The following is a 19664-nucleotide window of genomic DNA, read 5'->3' on the forward strand; positions in this document are numbered from 1 at the left end:
TTATCATTTTCATAGCATTTGAACATATTAATTTTCTCTTTCATCTTGCAAAACCAAATCTAACCATGAAGGAGAGGCCTACCTGCAATGTGCTTAAGAGAAAAATCGATTTGATGGCTTGCTGGCAGTTTGTTGAGTAGAAAACCCAACGAGTAGCGCGCCTTGCCCAACGCGTAGCGCCCCTCTGACGCGTAGCGCACGTGCAAAATAACACTGAGAAAAGCTCCTTGACGCATAGCGCGCCCCTGACGCGTAGCGCGCCCTTCCTGACGCGTAGCGCGCCTCTGAAACTGCCCACTTTGCTCAAGAACTCCTAAAATCGCCTTTGCAAGGATTCACTTAGCTTGTGAGAGGCAAATGAGTTGCTAATGAAGAGTGATGTGCTTTTATAGGCTTCCTTTAGATTTTTACTTGCCCAAAACCCACTTTATAATGTTTTGAATGTTGACACTTTTTGAATTAATTGGCTCTGACTTTTGGTTTCTTTTCTTTGAAAAATTGGTTGAAATGATGATTTCTTCTGAAAATTTTTGCAGGGATAGCTTCTAAGATGCTTTGGCAAAGGAGACCAAGGCTGCACTTCGACATTTGAAGAATTTGAAATTTTGAGAATTTTTACAAAAAATGAGATAATGACCCTTGTTTTTCAAAAACAGAGTTTTTGAAAACAAGGTGAAAGTTTAGCTGTACAATAGTGAGAATTATTGAAATGATGTTTAATGAAGGACATCCCTCTGGCCTGCTGGTCCTTTATGACCTCTCAAGACAAAAATGGACTCAACCCTAGACCTAAGACCTCAAAACTTAAAGCAAGATGAATGACCCTTTGAAGATTTTATTAACTTAAACAAACCTGAACCAGCAGTGCCAAACAAGAGGGGAATAAAAGACACAAACTCCCTCCACCAGGATTATGGCATGCCTAACAGAATGCAACATGATCACACTGATGGGACACCTAATCATGAAATGCAAAGAGCTTTGATCTCTGGTGGAGGGCTACTAGACCGACTCTAACACCACCTACGTTAATGGTTGACAGCAAAGTCCTTTTAATGTAAAACATTTATATCTTATTGTATTTGGTTTACGTTATAACTCGTTGTAACTTAATAATATGTTCCCTTTTGACTTCATATATATATCTATATATATATATATATAATGGATTCCTTTTAAGTTTGTATAGTTTGTAGATTTTATATTCTCCTTTTAGTTTATATAAAATTTAATATATATATTATAATTCTTTTGTATATTATGTATTGTATTTCCTTATATTCCCTTTTATTTTGTGTAATACATTGTCTTTCCCCTTTATCTTGTATAGTTATATATTTTATGATGGTGGTACATACATTAGGTACCTCACTCAATATATTTAATATGTGAGTTAGATATTCACTTAGAACTTTCAATAATTAATTCGTTTATCTTTTCTTGACAATTTTCATAATAAGTTAATATGTATACTAGCACAGTGCATGTGATGCATGCATATGTAACTATCATATGCATGTCTTTTATCCATGTTAATATTCCAATGTTGTGTATAATTTGAGATGGTCATTACAACATGCAAAAGAAACAGTGCTGAAATATGTGAGACGAAATCACATGCATGACAAGGAAAGAGTTAGAAACTCAATGCAAGTATAAAATACACTTTATATTACAAATTCTCTCACTAAGATCAGCTTCAAAGAACTTATTTTAGTGAGTGAGAGTTAGGATTTAAATCCAACAACTTAGCCTCAAATGCTAGATAAAATCAATATGTGCACAAATGAGAGAAGAAAATATATGATTTTTCGAGATGGAAAAGAAGCAAAGGGCTCACAAAACCCCCTTTTAAATAAATCTCTTGATGTCTTATGAGATTGTCGACTTGAACAATTTGTGGGATCTTTGATATCCTTGGAGGTGACTATTCCAACCGAAGAAGTCTTCACACTCCAATAGACTTGGCAACCTATCCTTTAAACACACAAATGCCTGCAAACCACTTGTTAGTGCAAAAGAGACTTGGCATATAGAAGCCAAGTTGAGCTTGTCATTCACAAAGCTACAACAAGAGAATAAAGTATACCAAGCCCAAAGGAGATTTGAGATAGTTGCAAATCTCCCCTCCATAGACAATAGTGTCCTAAGGTAAATGCACAAAAAACCAACTACATAGCAACGTAAAATCAAATGAATAACAACATCAAATGAAACAGGGATACCTCATCAACCAAAGAATGCATCACAAGAGAAGGTAGTAACCCCAAAGACTTTTAATTTATTTAGCTCAGTAACAATTTCAGCATAGTAACAATAAGCACAAGCGTAAAAAACCATGCTCAACAATGGGAGTTGGGTTACATTTATAAGAACCTGGGAGAAAATCCCAATGCCAAGTGGAGAATGGAAAGGATCTCAAGGGAAATTCGAATTTGATAAGTGGAGCTCCAATGCCAAGTGTGTAATTTGATTTCTAAGATGTCGCAACGCTTTTCTTGAGGCTGGACAACATACCCATGTGCCAAATTCGAATTTCCTTTGATGGTCCATGTGTGGAGTGTAGGAGCTGAACAAAGAGTACATTCCCCTCTATTTCTCACCAAATCCATCAAAGGAATGAAACCTCTACTCAAATTGTTGTGTGTACCCTGTTCTGAACTGCATTTAGTTGTGCATTGAGCTACGTGTCGTTGTGTGTAGATGTTGAAAGTAACAACTACGTACAAGTGTGAATATTTGTTGGAGTAAGTGGAGACCATACTCCACGATTTTCTCAATTAAATCTTCGCTCATATACTTCATTCAATACGCTGGTTTTTCCTTGTTGATTTTAATGTGTGTATTTTCCTTTGACTACGTGGAACCTTCTTTCAACATGTGCGTATTGTTTTGGCATGTGTGTTTTAACCTTCGTTGGGTATGCGTACACTATGGAGAGGTGAGGTGGGTCCCTCTCCCACTCACTTTACTTTATACTTTAGTCCATAACATTTGAATTAAGCCATACGTATGAACTCAACGTTGGCTCATATGATTTGCTTTGAATTTATGATTGAGTTGTTCCTTGTTTGGCGGACCCCACATACTTGCCACATCACCTCTTGCTTCTCCACATAATTTCCATGTCAAAAATTGACTTATTTTGACTTTGGAAAATTTTCTAAATTTTTCTAATTATTCATTTTTTTGAATTTTTTCCTCATTTTTGCCACTAACTTCAGAAAAACTGAATTTTGAGGGACTAATAGCCGTTTTTTTACCCCTAAAGTGGGTCATAGATTAATGTTGGGCCTCTGAGGATGAATTTTGAATAGTTACATGCCCCAAACATTTCCCAAAACCACTTATTTACATCATTACATAGAAAATAATTAAAAAAACTCGTTTTGCGATAAATTTTTAATTATTAAAAAATCCTGCTTAAACCTAGCAAAATTCCACGAAATTTTTTGTGTGATCTAGTATGGTAATATACATTGACTCTAGACACTAAGATGTGTTAGGGGCTCAACCTTCAAACCGTCACCTCGGCTTTGGGGTAAACAGTGAGTGAAAAAACCTAGAAAATTATCTGCCTCTAAAAAAGAAGGGATAATTAACCAGATAAAAAAACACTCCAAGGTGTACTCGTTTATTGATCGAGTCTCAACATCCTAGGCCTATTACCGAGTCAAAACTCATCATGACTAGTATCACTTATTACAATTCCCCGCAAGGTGTGGAATCTGAATAGAAGAAAGATGATGAGAAATTTAAGTAGAGTTTAAAAACTTTTTTGACTAGTGATATCTGATGGTACAATTGTCCTTCGGATCATCCTTGGGCATAGAGTCTTCATATAATCATCAAGTACCACTCCAGTGGTCAACACAACCTACATCATGTGTTCTTGTGTACTATTGTTCTTCCTGGCTTGTTAGTTGTTTGAGGATAAGAACAAACATAATATTAAGAGAAGAAGCTAAAAGTAAGAAAATGTAAAAAGACATCACAAGCAGTTAACAAGAATAGAGAAATCATCATAACTATTTCCCAAAGATTTCTCAACATAGTGGACCCTTTGGCTCTTGTCTTTTCGACCTCATTAGGATTAACACTTTCAAGTGTTTTGGGGAGCCATTTTGGGGATCCTTGTTAAGATGGTCCAAGTTGCTCCATTGATTGAGATGGGGCTGCAAAAAGATTCAGTGTTCCAATCCTCTCAATCACATCATTCAAAGGTTTTCTTGTTCTGATGAAGTGGCTGGAAATTCATGATGGGAGACAATGCTTCAAAAGGAGATTCCATAGATTGATCCAAGATAAGGATCCCCACTTCAATATGTGGAATCTCATTATAAAATCCTTGATATGTCTTTGCATGAAGAGATCTATCCAAACGATCAAGCTACCGCTCAAGAGCGTTGTCAGTCTTGGAAGATTCAAGAAAAATTACATCTTTAGAAAGAGCAAAACTTTTTGTTTACCTCATCGTAAAGACGATATGCCTTGTTGGCATCTAAATACCCAAAGAAGAAGCAGTCCTAACTCCTTGCATCAAGCTTGCTTCTTTGTTCCTTGGTAATCAAGGCATAACAGGCAAAAACAAGGAACTTGAGATGGTTTATAGAAGTAATGGAGTCACACCACATTTCGTAAGCAGTCTCATTTCTAAGTGCATGAGATGGACATCTATTTTTCACATGCATTGCACATAGAACCGCATCAACCCAAAACATCAACTTTACATTTCTTTAAAAGCATCATTGAACGAACCATATTCAATATAGTCCTGTTCATTCTTTCAACTACACCATTTTGTTGAGGATTTTATTGAACTATGGTTTGATGTTGAATCCCATATTGGCAAAGATAGTTTTCAGATCGACTAGAGGTATATTCTCTTCCATTATTCGTACGAAGGGAGCCAATATGTGATTGTGCTTCATTTTGAATCCACACAAAAATTTCTGAAAGTTTCAAAAACTCGATATTTATTTTTTAACAAGTCATGTTCTGGTGTAATCATCAATAAAAGTCATCATATATTTATAACCATTAGCAAAAGGAATAGGCATAGCTCCACACAAATCAAAATGTATCAATCCAATTGTTTTACACACTCTTGAAGTGGAATCTTTAAAAAATTGTTTGCTATACATTCCAAGGATACAAGCATCACATTGCGTTAGTTTCCTACGAATGGTAGACAAACCAAAAACACTATTCTTTTTCAATAAATGAAGGTTGTCATAATTAATATATCCAAATCTAGCATGCCATACAAGACTAGATGGCAATGTACCTTCGTCATGATGACAGATGTATGCAAAATTGTGTGTATGAGCAGATGTTGCCTTCTGCTTCAGCAATATTTCATCCTCCACTCCAGTCATGACAACCATGTAGTCAGATGCTTTCCTTATTTCTACTTTGCCACCAAATATATGAATAGAGTGACCTTGCTGGCAAGTGTGAAAAAGGGACAGTAGATGTCTTCGCATTTGTGGAAGGTAGAGTACATCATCTAGAAGAAAATCAGGGAATCCGGGAAATTTAAGCATGATGGTGCCATGTCATGAGCGCCTGAGACTTGATTTCTCTACAAAATGCATATCTCCATCTACATTGTCACTAAAGTCTTCAAAGAAGTCTCTCTGAAAGGTCATGTGGCATGTTGGACCTATATCAAGCAATCGTCTCTCCAACAAGCAAATTTATTATGAAACAAATCTTCAATTACTCCAATATTTTAATGAGCAAAAATATAATGGGTAGATAAAGGAGCTTTACATTTTGTCAAATCTGGTATTTTACCTTCGTCTTTCTAGTTTCTATTCTCTTTGATTCTCTCCCAGGGAATTTTGCATGTTGATGCATCATGTCCATCTTTGCCGCAATGACTACAGTGAAGATCAGGTCTTAATCCTTTCTGGTGTTTACCCCCCTGCCTCAGAAATTCCTTCTTCCACGTCCTCTTCTGGACACTGCTTCCTTAGGGAACATAATTGTCTTCCTCTCCCTGAAATATTTCTCTCGTTCTGCACATAATCTCCGCTAGAGAGTCAATGTAATGGACTTGAGTTGCTCACTATCTTGCAAGGATTCAAGATAATGAGAGTATGTAGGGTAGAGGATTTTGACGAAGGTTCTGAGAGGAATGTCCATCTTCAAAGTTCAATCTAATGGAATCTACATCATGCATGATGGCTCTAATTTCAAAGGCTAGGGCTAGGGGATTGTCATCTTTCAACTCAAGGTTGAAGAGTTTGACCATCAATTGGACAAGCTCTAATGTACCATAAGAACTTGTAATGGAACTAAATGATGGCTCACCTCTTCACTTACAGAAGCAGCAATCAACGCATAGGCTTTGTTGTCCTTGTTTTCGCAAATGGCTAGCTCCTTATCTAATGTGGGTTGGTAGGTGCATTGTCCTCCTCTCCTTCATAGATGCCTTAACAAAGTCATTAAAAATGAGTGTGCTTGATCTTTCTGGACCATTCTCTAGTGTTCTCCTTACCAGTCAGCACCATGCCAATGATGGAGATAAGAGAATGCATCTTCACAATACCTCTTGCTTGTGATCTATGATTATTTTCCCAAAAAAAATCCTAAATAAAGGAAAGCAATATAGTCCAAAGCAGCTGCAAGGATGCATTATGTCCACTGCATAAGAGAAGAGGAACAATTCTAAAACTGGAATGTAGGGCAGTGTCATTTAAAGACAATCATCATCATGTTTCCCTAGAAATTCGGATGCCCCTTTTGGCACTCACTTCTCATTATCAACTTTTTGAGATGATATATTTTCTTTGCAACACCAACCACGAACATTGCCTTAAGATCATATTCAATCTATCAATATTGTAATACCTCATCGCAAAAATGAATAAGTTGCAATTGCATCCAACACTCACACCAAAGGAATGTTCCCCATGGACACCAAGAAAGCTCACCTAGAGAGAGCCGTTGGATAGTATAAAGCGATTAATCAACCAAACTGACATGATTTCATGGCACAATTTCAGTAGGGCTTCGAACAAACAAAGAAGCAAATTAAGGGCCCAAAGTGGTAACTCACAGTAAACCAAACAACTCGCACGCACTCATTGAATCAAATAATCGCCATTTATCATTTTCGTGCAAATTAAAGGAAGCTCTAACAAGTGCACAAAGAAATCACAAAACCAAGCAAAGAAAGCAGAGAAAGACGAGAGAGATTCGTGAAGACGTATGTGAAGACGTCTACACAAAATACAAAGGAGGTTGAAACAGAAAACTAATCAAAAGGTTGAGTTTCACTAGTAGGTGGGTGAGGGTATGGAGGAAGGGGACTTCTTGGAAGCTCATGAGGAATTGGCTACTTTAGAGAAGAACTATGGAGAGGTCAGAGCAAATTCTGCTGAGGGTGATGAGGATGATGCTTTCAACCAACAACAATGAGGATGGAAACAAAGAACCAGGGTTTCAAAGAGGAGATAATGAGCCAAGTGCTACAGCTCGTGGAGAGAATATGAAGGGACTCTGCCTATTCTTTGCCTCTTAGACCTACGATGTGACAAATAGAGGGCCAACAACATTTCTGAGTACGTGATATAAAGGATTTATAGTGGGACAAATGATCAGAAATCCTGAACTGTGATACCATGTCAGAATAGGGTGGGGAACTCCCAAATTGTAAATTTCATTAATGAGCGATCAAATTAATATAAGAAATGACCCTGCATTTCATTACCCAAGGGTCAATTCATCTTGCTAATTTATTTGTGTATAGTTTTCTTTTAGGACAAAAAACCCAAAGGATTATGTCCAGCATTTGCTTTTGATTTTAGTATTACGAGAAAATTCAATTAAATGAAATTCAATTCTAAAGGACATTCAATTTTATTGATATTCAATCTATTTTACAAATGTGTGCATTGAGCTCAAATTCCTCTACTCTGCTAAAATAAGCTTTCTAAAGATAATGAAATAATGGACTTCAAAAACTAACAAGACAAAAAATAGATCCCCCCTGTAAGGTGGTATGGTGTGTCAATGAACTGTCCATTTGATGACAGAAACACCTAATTGATAAAATTCCATTAGAGGATAACCACAACAAAGGTGATTAAAAGGTTTACAATAAGAAAATTTGGGAACCTTAGCATAGAGTGTGTTGCCGCTCAGATTGTACAGGCACTGCGACAATGACTCAGGGCGAGGGTTGTCACTCTGATCCCCGCCCACTCCATTCTAATTGTCTCCCAACAGCAGGCTATGGGGGGTAGTCCCTATGGAAATGTGAAGATGAAGGACAAGTTGGCAACCAACGAGTCTAGGAGACACGATTAAATGGCCTAGCTACTTGGTTAATTTTAGCAAGATTTAACGATTAGATTAGATTTTAACGTGAGACCAATGCCTTATGGAGTCAACTTCTTGCTTATTATTAATTAGGTGCCAAGTAACCGGATGGACAATCGTTACTTGAATGTTGAACTATAATATGTGCTATGCAAATCCTAATATCTAGGTGTGATGCAAAATCTTGGTTAATTTTAAGTTATATGCCTATTCTAGGTGTATCATTTCCCTTAACTATTTTGAGGCTAGTCTCTAGAGTAGGTGCTCTTGCTTCAATTAAAAGCTTCCAAGATATTTCAAAGAGATAAATGATAATATTATTCAATCATTCAAGATATGATCAATGTTACCTAATCACCAATTTAGAATAGAAGCCTTTAAACAAAGATCACTTAGATGTCAGGATATTGCTATTGCATCACACCCAATTAGATTCTTAGAACCTCACGACCATAAATTATTCAATGATGCACAATTAGTGCGTTGCCAATAAGATTAGAAATGCTCTTAACCAATATTCTTCAATGATTAGTCAACAATAAAATGGTTACTATGAGATGTTTCTAATCAAGAATGGCCACATTCACAAATTCACTTAAGAGATACAATTATGGATTAAGTGCTTGAGTGAGTGAATTTATTAGATGTGAGATTATGAGAACTTTGAAACTCACAATGAAACCACAAGTGTTAGTCCTTTTCTTAGCAATAATTGTCAAATCATTTAGCCACTAAATTGGAAACAATGCTTCCAATTATGAGCAATAGAGCAGTAAGAGAAAGCACTTATGATAAGCAACAAATGAATTTTATGACAGCAAAAGATTACTTGTACTCAAAACTCGAAACAGTGCCAAAACTATCAATTTTCCCTTGACTTAGATGAGAGCAATTAATATATAATGTAACTCATGAAAAATGCTTCAGCCACTGCTATATGTATCAGACTTCAAAATGTCTATGACAGTCATTCACTTCTCATGAAACAAGCTAAGAAGCCCTTATCAATTTTTCCAATGATTACCCAATGTGTTACAACACTTATGGATTAATTTTAGAGCATTTTCATGAATATGTTTATCAATGTTAGAAAGAGATAGGACTGTTGCAGCAAACAGTGAGGAATAATGAGGGTTAGAGGCCAAACCCTTAGGCCTTGGGGCCTTGAAAGAACTACACACTTGCCAAAATTTTCTCCAATGATTAGGGCACCTAAAAACACCAATATGTGACCTAATCTCTTTGCAAAACCACCAAGGATCAATTTCAAAAAATTTAGAGATTAATTATAGTGACGAATGAGGGAAAGAGGGTTAACAAAGAGGTTTCTAGCCTTGACGTGAAAGGCTAGAAGGGGCAGCGGATCAAAGAAAAGGGCCTTCAAGGCCAGAGCTAGGTTGCAATGGTTGGACAAAGGGCCAAGAGGCCTAAACAGGGTTGCGACAGGCATAAATGAAGGGGTCGAGGGACTAAAGGAGGCAGCGAAGGGCTAAGGGAAGAAGGACGAGGGGAGAGGAAGTGTTGGGAGCCCACAGAAAGAGCCAAGAAGGCAGGTCGAGGCCCTAAAGGGGCTAGATGGTTGCGCTAAGAGCGAGCCGCATGCCGAAAGGGACCACAAAGAAGTGACATTGGGGGCTTAGAGGGCTAGACGATTAGCCTAGAGGAGGACGTTGGGCCTAGAGGCCTCGGAAAAAATGAAACCCTTGCGAAAAATTTGAATTTGCTACAAATCTTCAATTTTATGGCAAAATTCTTCAGTTGCTAGCATTGCAAAAATTGTAGAGGCTAAATCTTACCCTCAAGGGCCTAGATCTAGCTCTAATCCAACAAATTTTCTTTGATCTCACCTGTACAAATAAATTTACAATTGTTCAAAACCCCAATATATACAAAAACTCAAATTTATCAAAGACCCAGCCGCAAAACAAGGGTTAGAAAATAAAATAATTTACAAAAATTATCAATACAAAATATACAAGTTACAATGTTCAAAAGAATTTTGAAAAATAGAATTTTTATAGATCTTGACAATGCTAGATGTATTTTGAAAAATAAATGTTAAACCACAGCCTTAGCGAAGTTAGAAAATCACATAAAATATTCAGAATCCAAACATAGTTAGCCTGTGCCCAAAGTTTGCGAACTTGGAGCCCAATGACTGAAGAACCTGCAAACTCTAAATATTTTCTCAAGAAGAAACTGTTAGAGCATACAATGAATCAGATCACCTAAAATAATCCCAAAACTTACCAATAGAATGTTCCTATCATCTACAATGAAATAATGATTTAATTAATATTTAAAGCACAATATAGGAATGTACATACCTAGCACATACCACAAATTAGCGAGACAAAGACACCATGAACTGCATACCAAATTCTTTTATTATGATGATCAAAACAATCCCAACGAGACAGTGGCTTTATACCAACTTTTACAATGTTACATTAGAGTAGAGTTCAAGATCCAGATGAAAGTAAAAGCAAAAAGTCTTTTATTTATAGAGAAATTTCTCCAAGTGAAAAATAACCGCTAGTTGGCTTCATCCCCGTCAAAATAATCTCGACCGTTGATAAATATTTGATGATCTTTTAAACTTTGTTATCATAATAATTTTTTTTGAAAAAATTTCGAATTTCTCATTAAAACCATTTTTTATTAGCTCAAAAATAATTATTTTAAGCTAATTTCCTCAAAAAAATGACTTTGACTTAAAATGACTTTGACTTAACTACCAAAGTCAAAGAGTCCAATTTTTCTTGAAATTTCCAATATTCCCTTGGTGGGAGACCCCCAAAAAATTAATTTCTTTAAGACCCACGAATTTTTCCACTTGGAGAATTTAATTTCTCTAACATTTTAATTTTTTTGACTTGATTTAATTTTAATTTTGCCAAAAAAATTAATTAATTGACACTTGAGGGGATTAATTATTTTTCCACCCTCAAATATTTTAGCCATGGTGTCTAAGTATGAGGGACCATGCACTAAAATATTTTTTACATAAGATTTTACAATATTTCAACCCTTAAAGGGGGAATAACTGTTTGTTATAGACCCTCATAAAACTTACCCAATTCTGCAACACGCACACAATATGATCTAGTAAACCAAATGACTTGTAATAAAATAATTTAGCCAAATAACTTAAATTATTCCCAAATCACTTTTATAGAACACTCGACTAAAACACTAAGACTTACCTAAGACTTTGACAATAAATTCCACTCTAGCTTTGGGGTGAGAGTAGAGGGAAAAACTTTGTCGATCATCTATGTCTAGAAACGCAGATAATCAGTGAGACAAAAAACCTCCTAGGATGAAATTCGTCACCAAAATAATAGGCTTGCCTAGGTTGTTACATGCATACACAGTGTTACTAGAATATTTACATTACAAATTTGCATAATGGGTTTACGATCACTCAAAAAGTTGATCGTTGATGATCCTGACCCTCTGAAAATTTGGGTACAATTGCTTTCTTGGAACTTTGACAAATGTGTTCAATAGAGTGAAAAAGTGTTAATGTGCTAAAATGACAACATGCTTTTACCCTGTTTCTTTGGTATAAGAATCGGTAAAGCATGCAACCAATGTGCCTAAGATCTTTCCAATTGTTTAAGGAATTGACAAAAGACTATAAATATATTTTAAGAAATGTTTACATGTTATGATTGCTATAAGAAAAACTATTAAATATGATATTCAATTATTTTAGTATTAATCACAGCTAGCAATACAAATTTTCTTTGCCCATCCTCGCATTTTGTATTTACTATTTTACATGAAGGTGGGGCTAGCACATTCACCCATGGATGCAGTTGAACCACCATTCACATGCAGGTGGTCGTCCCTTTTACTATAGAGTAACCCTTTTCAAAATTTGAAGATTTCCTTGTTATATATCCGTGCAGGCTTGTAACTTGAATCCATGTGTGTCCTAAAAGATTTGGGGCTTGTATCAATATTTGTAAAATTAAGATATCCACTCAGTGTTACTTGGGAGTGGGAGCAAAAGCAGGGAGCAGGAGTAAAAACGAGAGCGGGAGCGACATTTTCATAAGCTCCCTGTTTGGGAGCGAATCTCGGAGCGATTTTTTTAATATATATATATATATATATTATTTTTTATATTTTGATACATATATGTCAACAAAAACATGTAGAATGATGAATTAAATATAAAAAACATAAGAAAACATAGATTGATCATTGAACCATATCACATCAATCATCTAGAAGTTATAATTTTCATCAGCCACGTCCACAAGTTAGTAACATACATATTACAACATATTGAGTCTCGTGAATCATGATTCATCAAATTCAATATTAAAGTTTCAACTTCAAGCTTTCAAAATTGAAAATTAAATATATAACATTTATCATCATTGATCACCAAAGTTGTACTTGTAAGCTAAGTTTAACCATTACAAGAAATAATATATAAGTTTCTAACTGTTAAAATGAAATGAAATGTTATAAAATGAATTATGAAATGAAATGAAACAACTTTAGTCTTTCACGAAGCATCATATTCATAATTGAGAATCATTACCAATGAGTTATAATTGCCAACTTCAAACTTTCATTGTCACAGTCATATATTGTTTACAAAAAATATCATTATGATATGAAAGAGTCAAGTGTCAAGAGTCAAGGACTCAACACTCAACAGTTATGAAAACTAATAGAAACTAGAAAAGACAAGTAAATTGTAAATCTATTATCTACTACTGCATGTGGCCCTTGCCACGAGAGTCTACTGTATGACCAAGTCGTGGTGGTCTTCTAGGAGTCTCCCGCACAAACCGATAACCAGAACTAGAAGGCACATGCCCTCCACGTGAGGGTGTAGATGGAGGTGGCAACAACAAAGGAACAAGACTCATAACTCGAGCACTGCTACTGGATGGTGGAGGTGGCATGGCTGCTGCAGCTGCTTCATCTTCATCCCTTATAAGTTCCTCTTCTAGTTCTTCAAGATGTATAGTGCCATCCTCCAAATTGGACGCCATATGATTCCCACCATGTGAGAGCATCAAATCTGTCTCTGTCTTCCATTGCATGGAAGGTACCAAACAAACCAGTACCACTGAAGTATCTGCCTATTTCAAGGCGCACACTAGCACATTCCTCCCTGTCAGGTATCAACTTTTCTAATGCATCCAAATATCCTCTAGATACCTCTTCATCTAAATGGGGTTTGGTCCTAACCCCACCCCCTGGTGTAGGTTGGCCCAACCAAGATGTAGAGTAGTATTTTGGCGTAAGGATATACACCAAGCAATGTAGTGGAAGATTAAGTTTATTCCACCATACACACACACAACTGTGAATCAGTTTCTACAAGTCGGGATCATTGTTATGAACAATATCTTTTATTTGCCCCAACATGGTATCCATCTGCTCATACACCTCGCCAATCACTGGTTTATCTGTATCTGCAAACTGAATCATGTGATAAATGGGCTTGGTGAAATCCAATACTTGCCTCACACTTGCCCAAAACATACCATCAAGAGCGGCCTCCTCCACTAGTTCAAAACCTCGTCTGTCAGCTGCATTTGTAGCCCTTTCCTTTAATACCTACCAATGTGAACTTGATACCATGCTAGCTAATGACTCTCTTACCTTCAAAAGGCGCCTGAAGGTGAGGTAATAGCTATCAAATGTAGTCCTCGCAATCTTCAACAACTCCAATCTTGAGTGACTGCGGAAAAGGCCATGGGTATTGCTATGATTTGTAATAAATTTTATCATTTGTTTGCCTTTCTTGTACAAATCACCAATCCATTTGTATTGTTCATTTTTGTTCTTAACAACATCATGCATCAAAAGGTTCAATGTGTGAACCAAACACCCAAACCAAAATATGTTGAGGTATTTATCCTCAATAATTGCTCCCGCTGACTTACAATTAGGAGCATTATCAGTGATGACTTGGATGACACTGTATGGCCCAATACGGTCAATTGTTTCAAGTAATGCTTTTGCAATGTTGACGTCGGTCTTGAACTTCTCTGAGTACTCATATGCATTTAGAAAGATGGCACCACTAACAGACACAGCAAGAACACTTATCAATGGCTTGCCTTTTATATTTGTCCATCCATCAGATACACTGGACACCCCATGGTCAGTGCAAGAACTTGTTATTCTATTCAAAGAATGTGATATTTTTGCTTTTCATGATCAAGTCCAACAGTTCTTGCCTTGTCATACCCAGGGCTCTTGTATCCTTTAGGGGCATCATTTATGGCAGAAACCATTTCCTGCCAATAAGGTGAGCGAAGAACATTGAATGGTATCCCACATGCATAGAGAAACTTCTAAACTTTTGAATCCACGTCATTCCTACACCCTTCATCAAGGAAATCTGATATGGTTCTACGCCTTAAAGCTGGTGACCCTATGCCTCCATATCCACTGCCTTGGGAAGATACTGAAAGAGTTCTTTGTGCTTGTGATTGTGAGCTTGGTTCAAAGAAACCCCTTGATTTTTTAGATTTGTATTGGGCTTCCTCCTCTTCCCTTATGTATTTGGCTCTATCTGTTGCTGACACACCTGCACAAGTTTTGATTCCTATTTGTTTATCTCCATCCCATGGCCTTTTCCCGTAGAGGTGTTTTCTGGCACGGGTGTATGAACCTGTGCAATTATTGTTGCAATGGGGGCAATGAAATTTAGTGGTTCCACCCCCTTTCCCTGCTTCAGGCCTGTTAACATATTTCCACAATGGGGTTTGGTCTCGTTTAGTTTTTTCAACTGTTGAATCATGTTCACCCTCCTCCAGCTCCTCCTCACCGGGGTTTTCATCAAATCCACTTTGTCCCCCTTCTTCATCCCCTTCTTCATTTTGAACCCTCATTTTCCTACTCTCCAGCACCATAATAACCAAAAAAGGAACCAAGAAGAAGAAAATGCCAAGAAATATAACCATGATGTTTGAAATTTGTAGTTTTGAATCTGCAAAATTTAATAAAATGGAATGGGAATGGGAATGAGAAAAATGTATTTATTTATTTAGATTCTAGAAATTAGGAGTAAATTACTAACCTACCTCAAATCCAAGACTCCTTGCTCCTTGCTCCTCGGCGCTCGCTCCTTGCTCCTCCTTGCTCTTTGGCACAAGCTCCCTGCTCCTTGGCTCTCCTTGGCTCTAAGCTCTCTCAAGTCACAATGACTTACAAAAAGCCCTCCTTCCCTTTATATAACAAAACATTTCTTAAAATTTTTATTTTTTTTACCGCGAGGATTTTTTTCCCGCCAGATTCGCTCCCGCCCTCAGCACGCGTCACTCTAGGAGCGAAAAATAAACCCTGGGATCGATCGGGAGCGATCGCTCCCTGATCATTCCCGGGATTTATTTTTCGCTCCCAGAGCGACGAAAGCGACGCTCCCGAGGTCGCTCCCTGTTTTGGTAGGGAGCGCAAATTTTTTTCCAGGAGCGCGCTCCCACCCGGAGCGTGGATTGGGAGCGAGATCAGGGGGCGCTCCCCCGCAACACTATATCCACTTGTCTCTATATAAGATAAAACTTTTATCTTAACGTCAACTTAGACAGGAAGTTAGGAATTTAAACCCTATAATGACAAACCAAAAGAGGAAAATTGCACGAAGGAAAACTAATGAAAACATCAAACATGCAATTCAATAAAGTTGGCATTATATTAAATACAAAACGAACAAATAAAAATCTTTTTCATATTCTTATCAATGATCAAAAATACATGATATAAAACACATACCGGTTCAACCTTCTTTAGAACTGATTTCCCAATGTTCATATCATAGTCATAAATGGATGAAGGTGTATGCAGTGAACCATACTCGTATCTCAGTATATGAGAATTGAACTGCGATTCCACTTGTGATACTGAATAGATGGGATCAATAAATTGAATAGTCTGACCACTGGAAAGGCTTTTAATAGGTTCTCCTGCAGGTGGCAGGTGATAGATAGTTACTTTAACCAAGCCATTTTCGCGCTCATACACAACAAGATAATCCTTGAATGCCTGCAACTCCTGCAATTTTATACTGTGGAAATAGCAAAGATTTATCAGTACTTTTGTCTCTCATAATTAAATTAATGCATCTCAATTTTTACCATATACTAAATTACATCTTTTTTTCCTTTTATTAGAACAATGGCCCTTTCTTTTGAAAGTAAGCTCCCAGAAAATAAAAATAAAAATAAAAATGCTCATGTGGAAAACCAATTTATACAACAGCAACATCTTTTCAGCTTAACAACATTATAGGCATTAGAACTTATTTCAGTTTCCTATTTAATCTTTCCATATATGACATGTGGTAGTCATAAAAAGATTCGGTGAGTGCTTTAATCTAGAAGTATGTAGTTCAGAATTTTCACCATTTACTAAATTGCAACCCGATATGGATAACAACACATAGAAAAACAATTCGCAAAACACCATTGTTGTTCAGCTTACATCTTTATCCTTTACAGCGATAGAGTTTTATTTGTGTTGTTTGAGGAATTAGAGAGATATATTGTTTATAGTATATACTGCGACAATACACCGTTATGCAAAGAAATAACGAATGACAAAAGGAAACACAAAAGGTAGAGTAGAAAATAAATCATTCCCATCTCTTATTTTACCTCAGAATGTTTACTAAAAGTTAGAATAACATCAATATCATACCATGGCATGGACATACAATGGTTCAACAACTTCGTGGAGGTTGTCCATCCTGTCTTGATAGGTACAAAATAAGAAACAACTACAGCCTTGATACATAGAATGCATATGTAAACTCTTATTCCAGCAAAGCACATAACATTCGGAAACTGCTTCAATGTGCAGGAGTTACGTATTGCCCCAAATCCAGGCTAGCTTTTAATCCAAATATTCTCTAACTAATAACTCCAACCAAACCATCATTCTATCCATAGTGCCTTTGGATTTGAATTGGATTTTGATAAGCTGCAAAAAATTGCACAACTGGAAACTCTCACTCCCTCTTAGGTACTGTTACCACCCAATTTAGCAGTCTCGACAAAGTCCTGGAAGCGCTAAGGTGGTACCCAACAGGTTCAGTGTCCATTGTCACCTCAGCACAAATCTTCATTCTTTAAGCCAACTCCTACTAAATGCTAAGGGAATCTCCCCTACTGCAAACACCGACAACTTCACCTAAAATCATTATACCTGTGACTAGTTGTTATATCTAAGGTGAAGGTAAGAGTTAATTAATTAATAACTGGTTCTTAAATATGAAATAAACAGCAGAAAAGCCGTAGACCAGCAAACTAAAAATCACTCAAACTTTAATATATCCAACTCTTACAACACTAAAAGGTGAGTGATGGATGCCCTTACCAAATATGAGATGAATTCCTTGATTTACCTTTTGATAAGTGGCTAAAATTGCACAACTCTATCACTGTCCTGCAATTTTCAGGACTGCAAAACTCGATAGAATAAAAATAATAAAAAAGCCAACAACAACAAAACGTTCCCTTGGCAGCCACCCACAAGTGTGGAAATGCACTAGATCAATAGATCTGTGGGTGAGGAAGGTTGGGCAGCAAGTTAGTCACAATAAAAACAGCCCAGCAACCTAAGTAAGAAAGTAAAATGAAGTTCCCATCAATCTAGAAACTACTTACAGCAAAAGGGGGATTGTCAATAACCAAAAATTTACTCCAACAAATGTATGTAATTTCTAACAGCTGGAAATTGTATTTGAAAGTAAATTTCAAATCAAAATCCCAAGGGACAAGGACCTACAAGCTTTTAGAAAATTATGCGCTAGCTAGAAAATGTGTTTTTGTTGTGTTTTATATTTTATAAATGCAGCAAAGAAAAATAAGTTGGGTAGAAATGGTTGCTGAGATGTGTCCTAGCCTTTTTTTTAACTCCAAGAGCATGGAGTCAAGATCACAACGCTCTGTTTGTCAAATATGCAATCTGAACCTGAGAAGGGAAAAGGCATCAAGGTGACAATCAAACCTTAATCTTGTTAAGAATAGTGCCGCGTTAAGTTACCTAACATATCCCCTCCCCCAAAAAAAAAATTGCCTCATATCTTTCATGTCGGACACAACACAAGCCTAACACATGTCAAACACGAGTTTGACTCGTGTCCTGTGTGCGGGACATGAGTTTTTCTCGTGTCAACCTTGTTTCAGATTTTCCAACACGTGTCTACTTGTTTTCGCCCCTATTTTTCACTCATTCTATCGAGTTTTTTGAGTTGTGGGAGGATTTGCAGTGCGAGTAAAGGAGACTAACCAGTTTTAGAGGAGATTCAAAGTGCTGGTAACTGAATTTGCCATCCATAGTTTTTATTTTTGCTACAGCAATTTGTTTTTCTTAGAGCAGTCTATTTTTTCTTCATATCACAGCAGTCATGGCTCAATCAAGAGCAGCTTGAAAAGGGAAAAGTAAGGGGAGGATTGCCCACATTGATAATGTCCCCCTTCCTTCAATCTCATCAAGTTTTGCAAGTATTTTATTTGTTGGAAGTGGGACTACAATGGTAGCTTCAAATGTAGAAAAAACAATTCTTTTGGAATCTATTTTTTATGTTGTCAATTTATCATCATTGATGTAGTACTAGTTATATGTATGATTGAATTTGCATCATCATGTAAATGTTTTAGTTACAAAATTGAATCTTTGTCTATATTTCATTTTTTGTGTTTGAATCACTAATTTGTTATATTTTCAATCTCTCTCTCTCTCTTTCTCTACACACACACACACACACATGCACACATAACAAGAACCTAGAGTATACCCTAAAACTGCTTCTACTTGGCTAAGAGCTAGTCTTCCTCAAACGTAAGAAACAGGTTTGTTACCCACCAAAAGTAGGTACCCCTAGGAGAGCTCTTCTCCTAATCATCCTCTTCCAGCCGGCAGCCCGCAGCCCCTGACAGCCACTTTGTAGCCAATGTGATGTGCCACTTTATCTCCACCACCTCCATTAGTCGTGTGCTTCCATGCCCATTTGTCAAGAGCACATGTTAGAAGGTGGGAAATCTAACCCAAAAGGTATGTTATTCATTGTGCAATTGGATGCTTGTGCTTGTTTTTCATTTAGGCATTTTGGCATGGATTATTAGGTGACATGGAAAACAAGAGCTTTGACCGTTGTTTTGTTCCCTCACCTTAAATGGGGGGTTAATCTTCTATACTAGTCTAGTGGGATCTCCACTATTGGCCCATGGCTTTGTTGAAGAATCTAGGGCAGTTAGCATTAGTAAGATTCTTCTAGACTTTATAACAATTTGTGAAGTGCTTTTTACAATTTATCTTAGCTTGATCTTCTTCTTATTATTAGTGTGTGT

General features: G+C 36.8%; 1 protein-coding gene across 2 annotated transcripts in view; it reads right to left on the minus strand.

Annotated features, from left to right (window-relative positions):
• The window catches only part of LOC149208307 (uncharacterized), a 435470-nt gene that overhangs the window by 200763 nt on the left and 215043 nt on the right, over positions 1 to 19664 (minus strand). For both annotated transcript variants that reach the window (XM_089395998.1, XM_089395997.1), the window contains exon 5: positions 16087 to 16378. In XM_089395998.1, coding sequence (XP_089252124.1) covers positions 16087 to 16378 — 292 coding nt within the window. The remainder of the gene's footprint in view (positions 1 to 16086; positions 16379 to 19664) is intronic.

Source organism: Pinus tabuliformis, chromosome 1_2 (genome assembly GCF_031772625.1).
Source record: "Pinus tabuliformis cultivar Carrire ecotype Pingquan chromosome 1_2, CPIR1, whole genome shotgun sequence".
In the NCBI taxonomy this organism is placed as follows: domain Eukaryota; kingdom Viridiplantae; phylum Streptophyta; class Pinopsida; order Pinales; family Pinaceae; genus Pinus; species Pinus tabuliformis.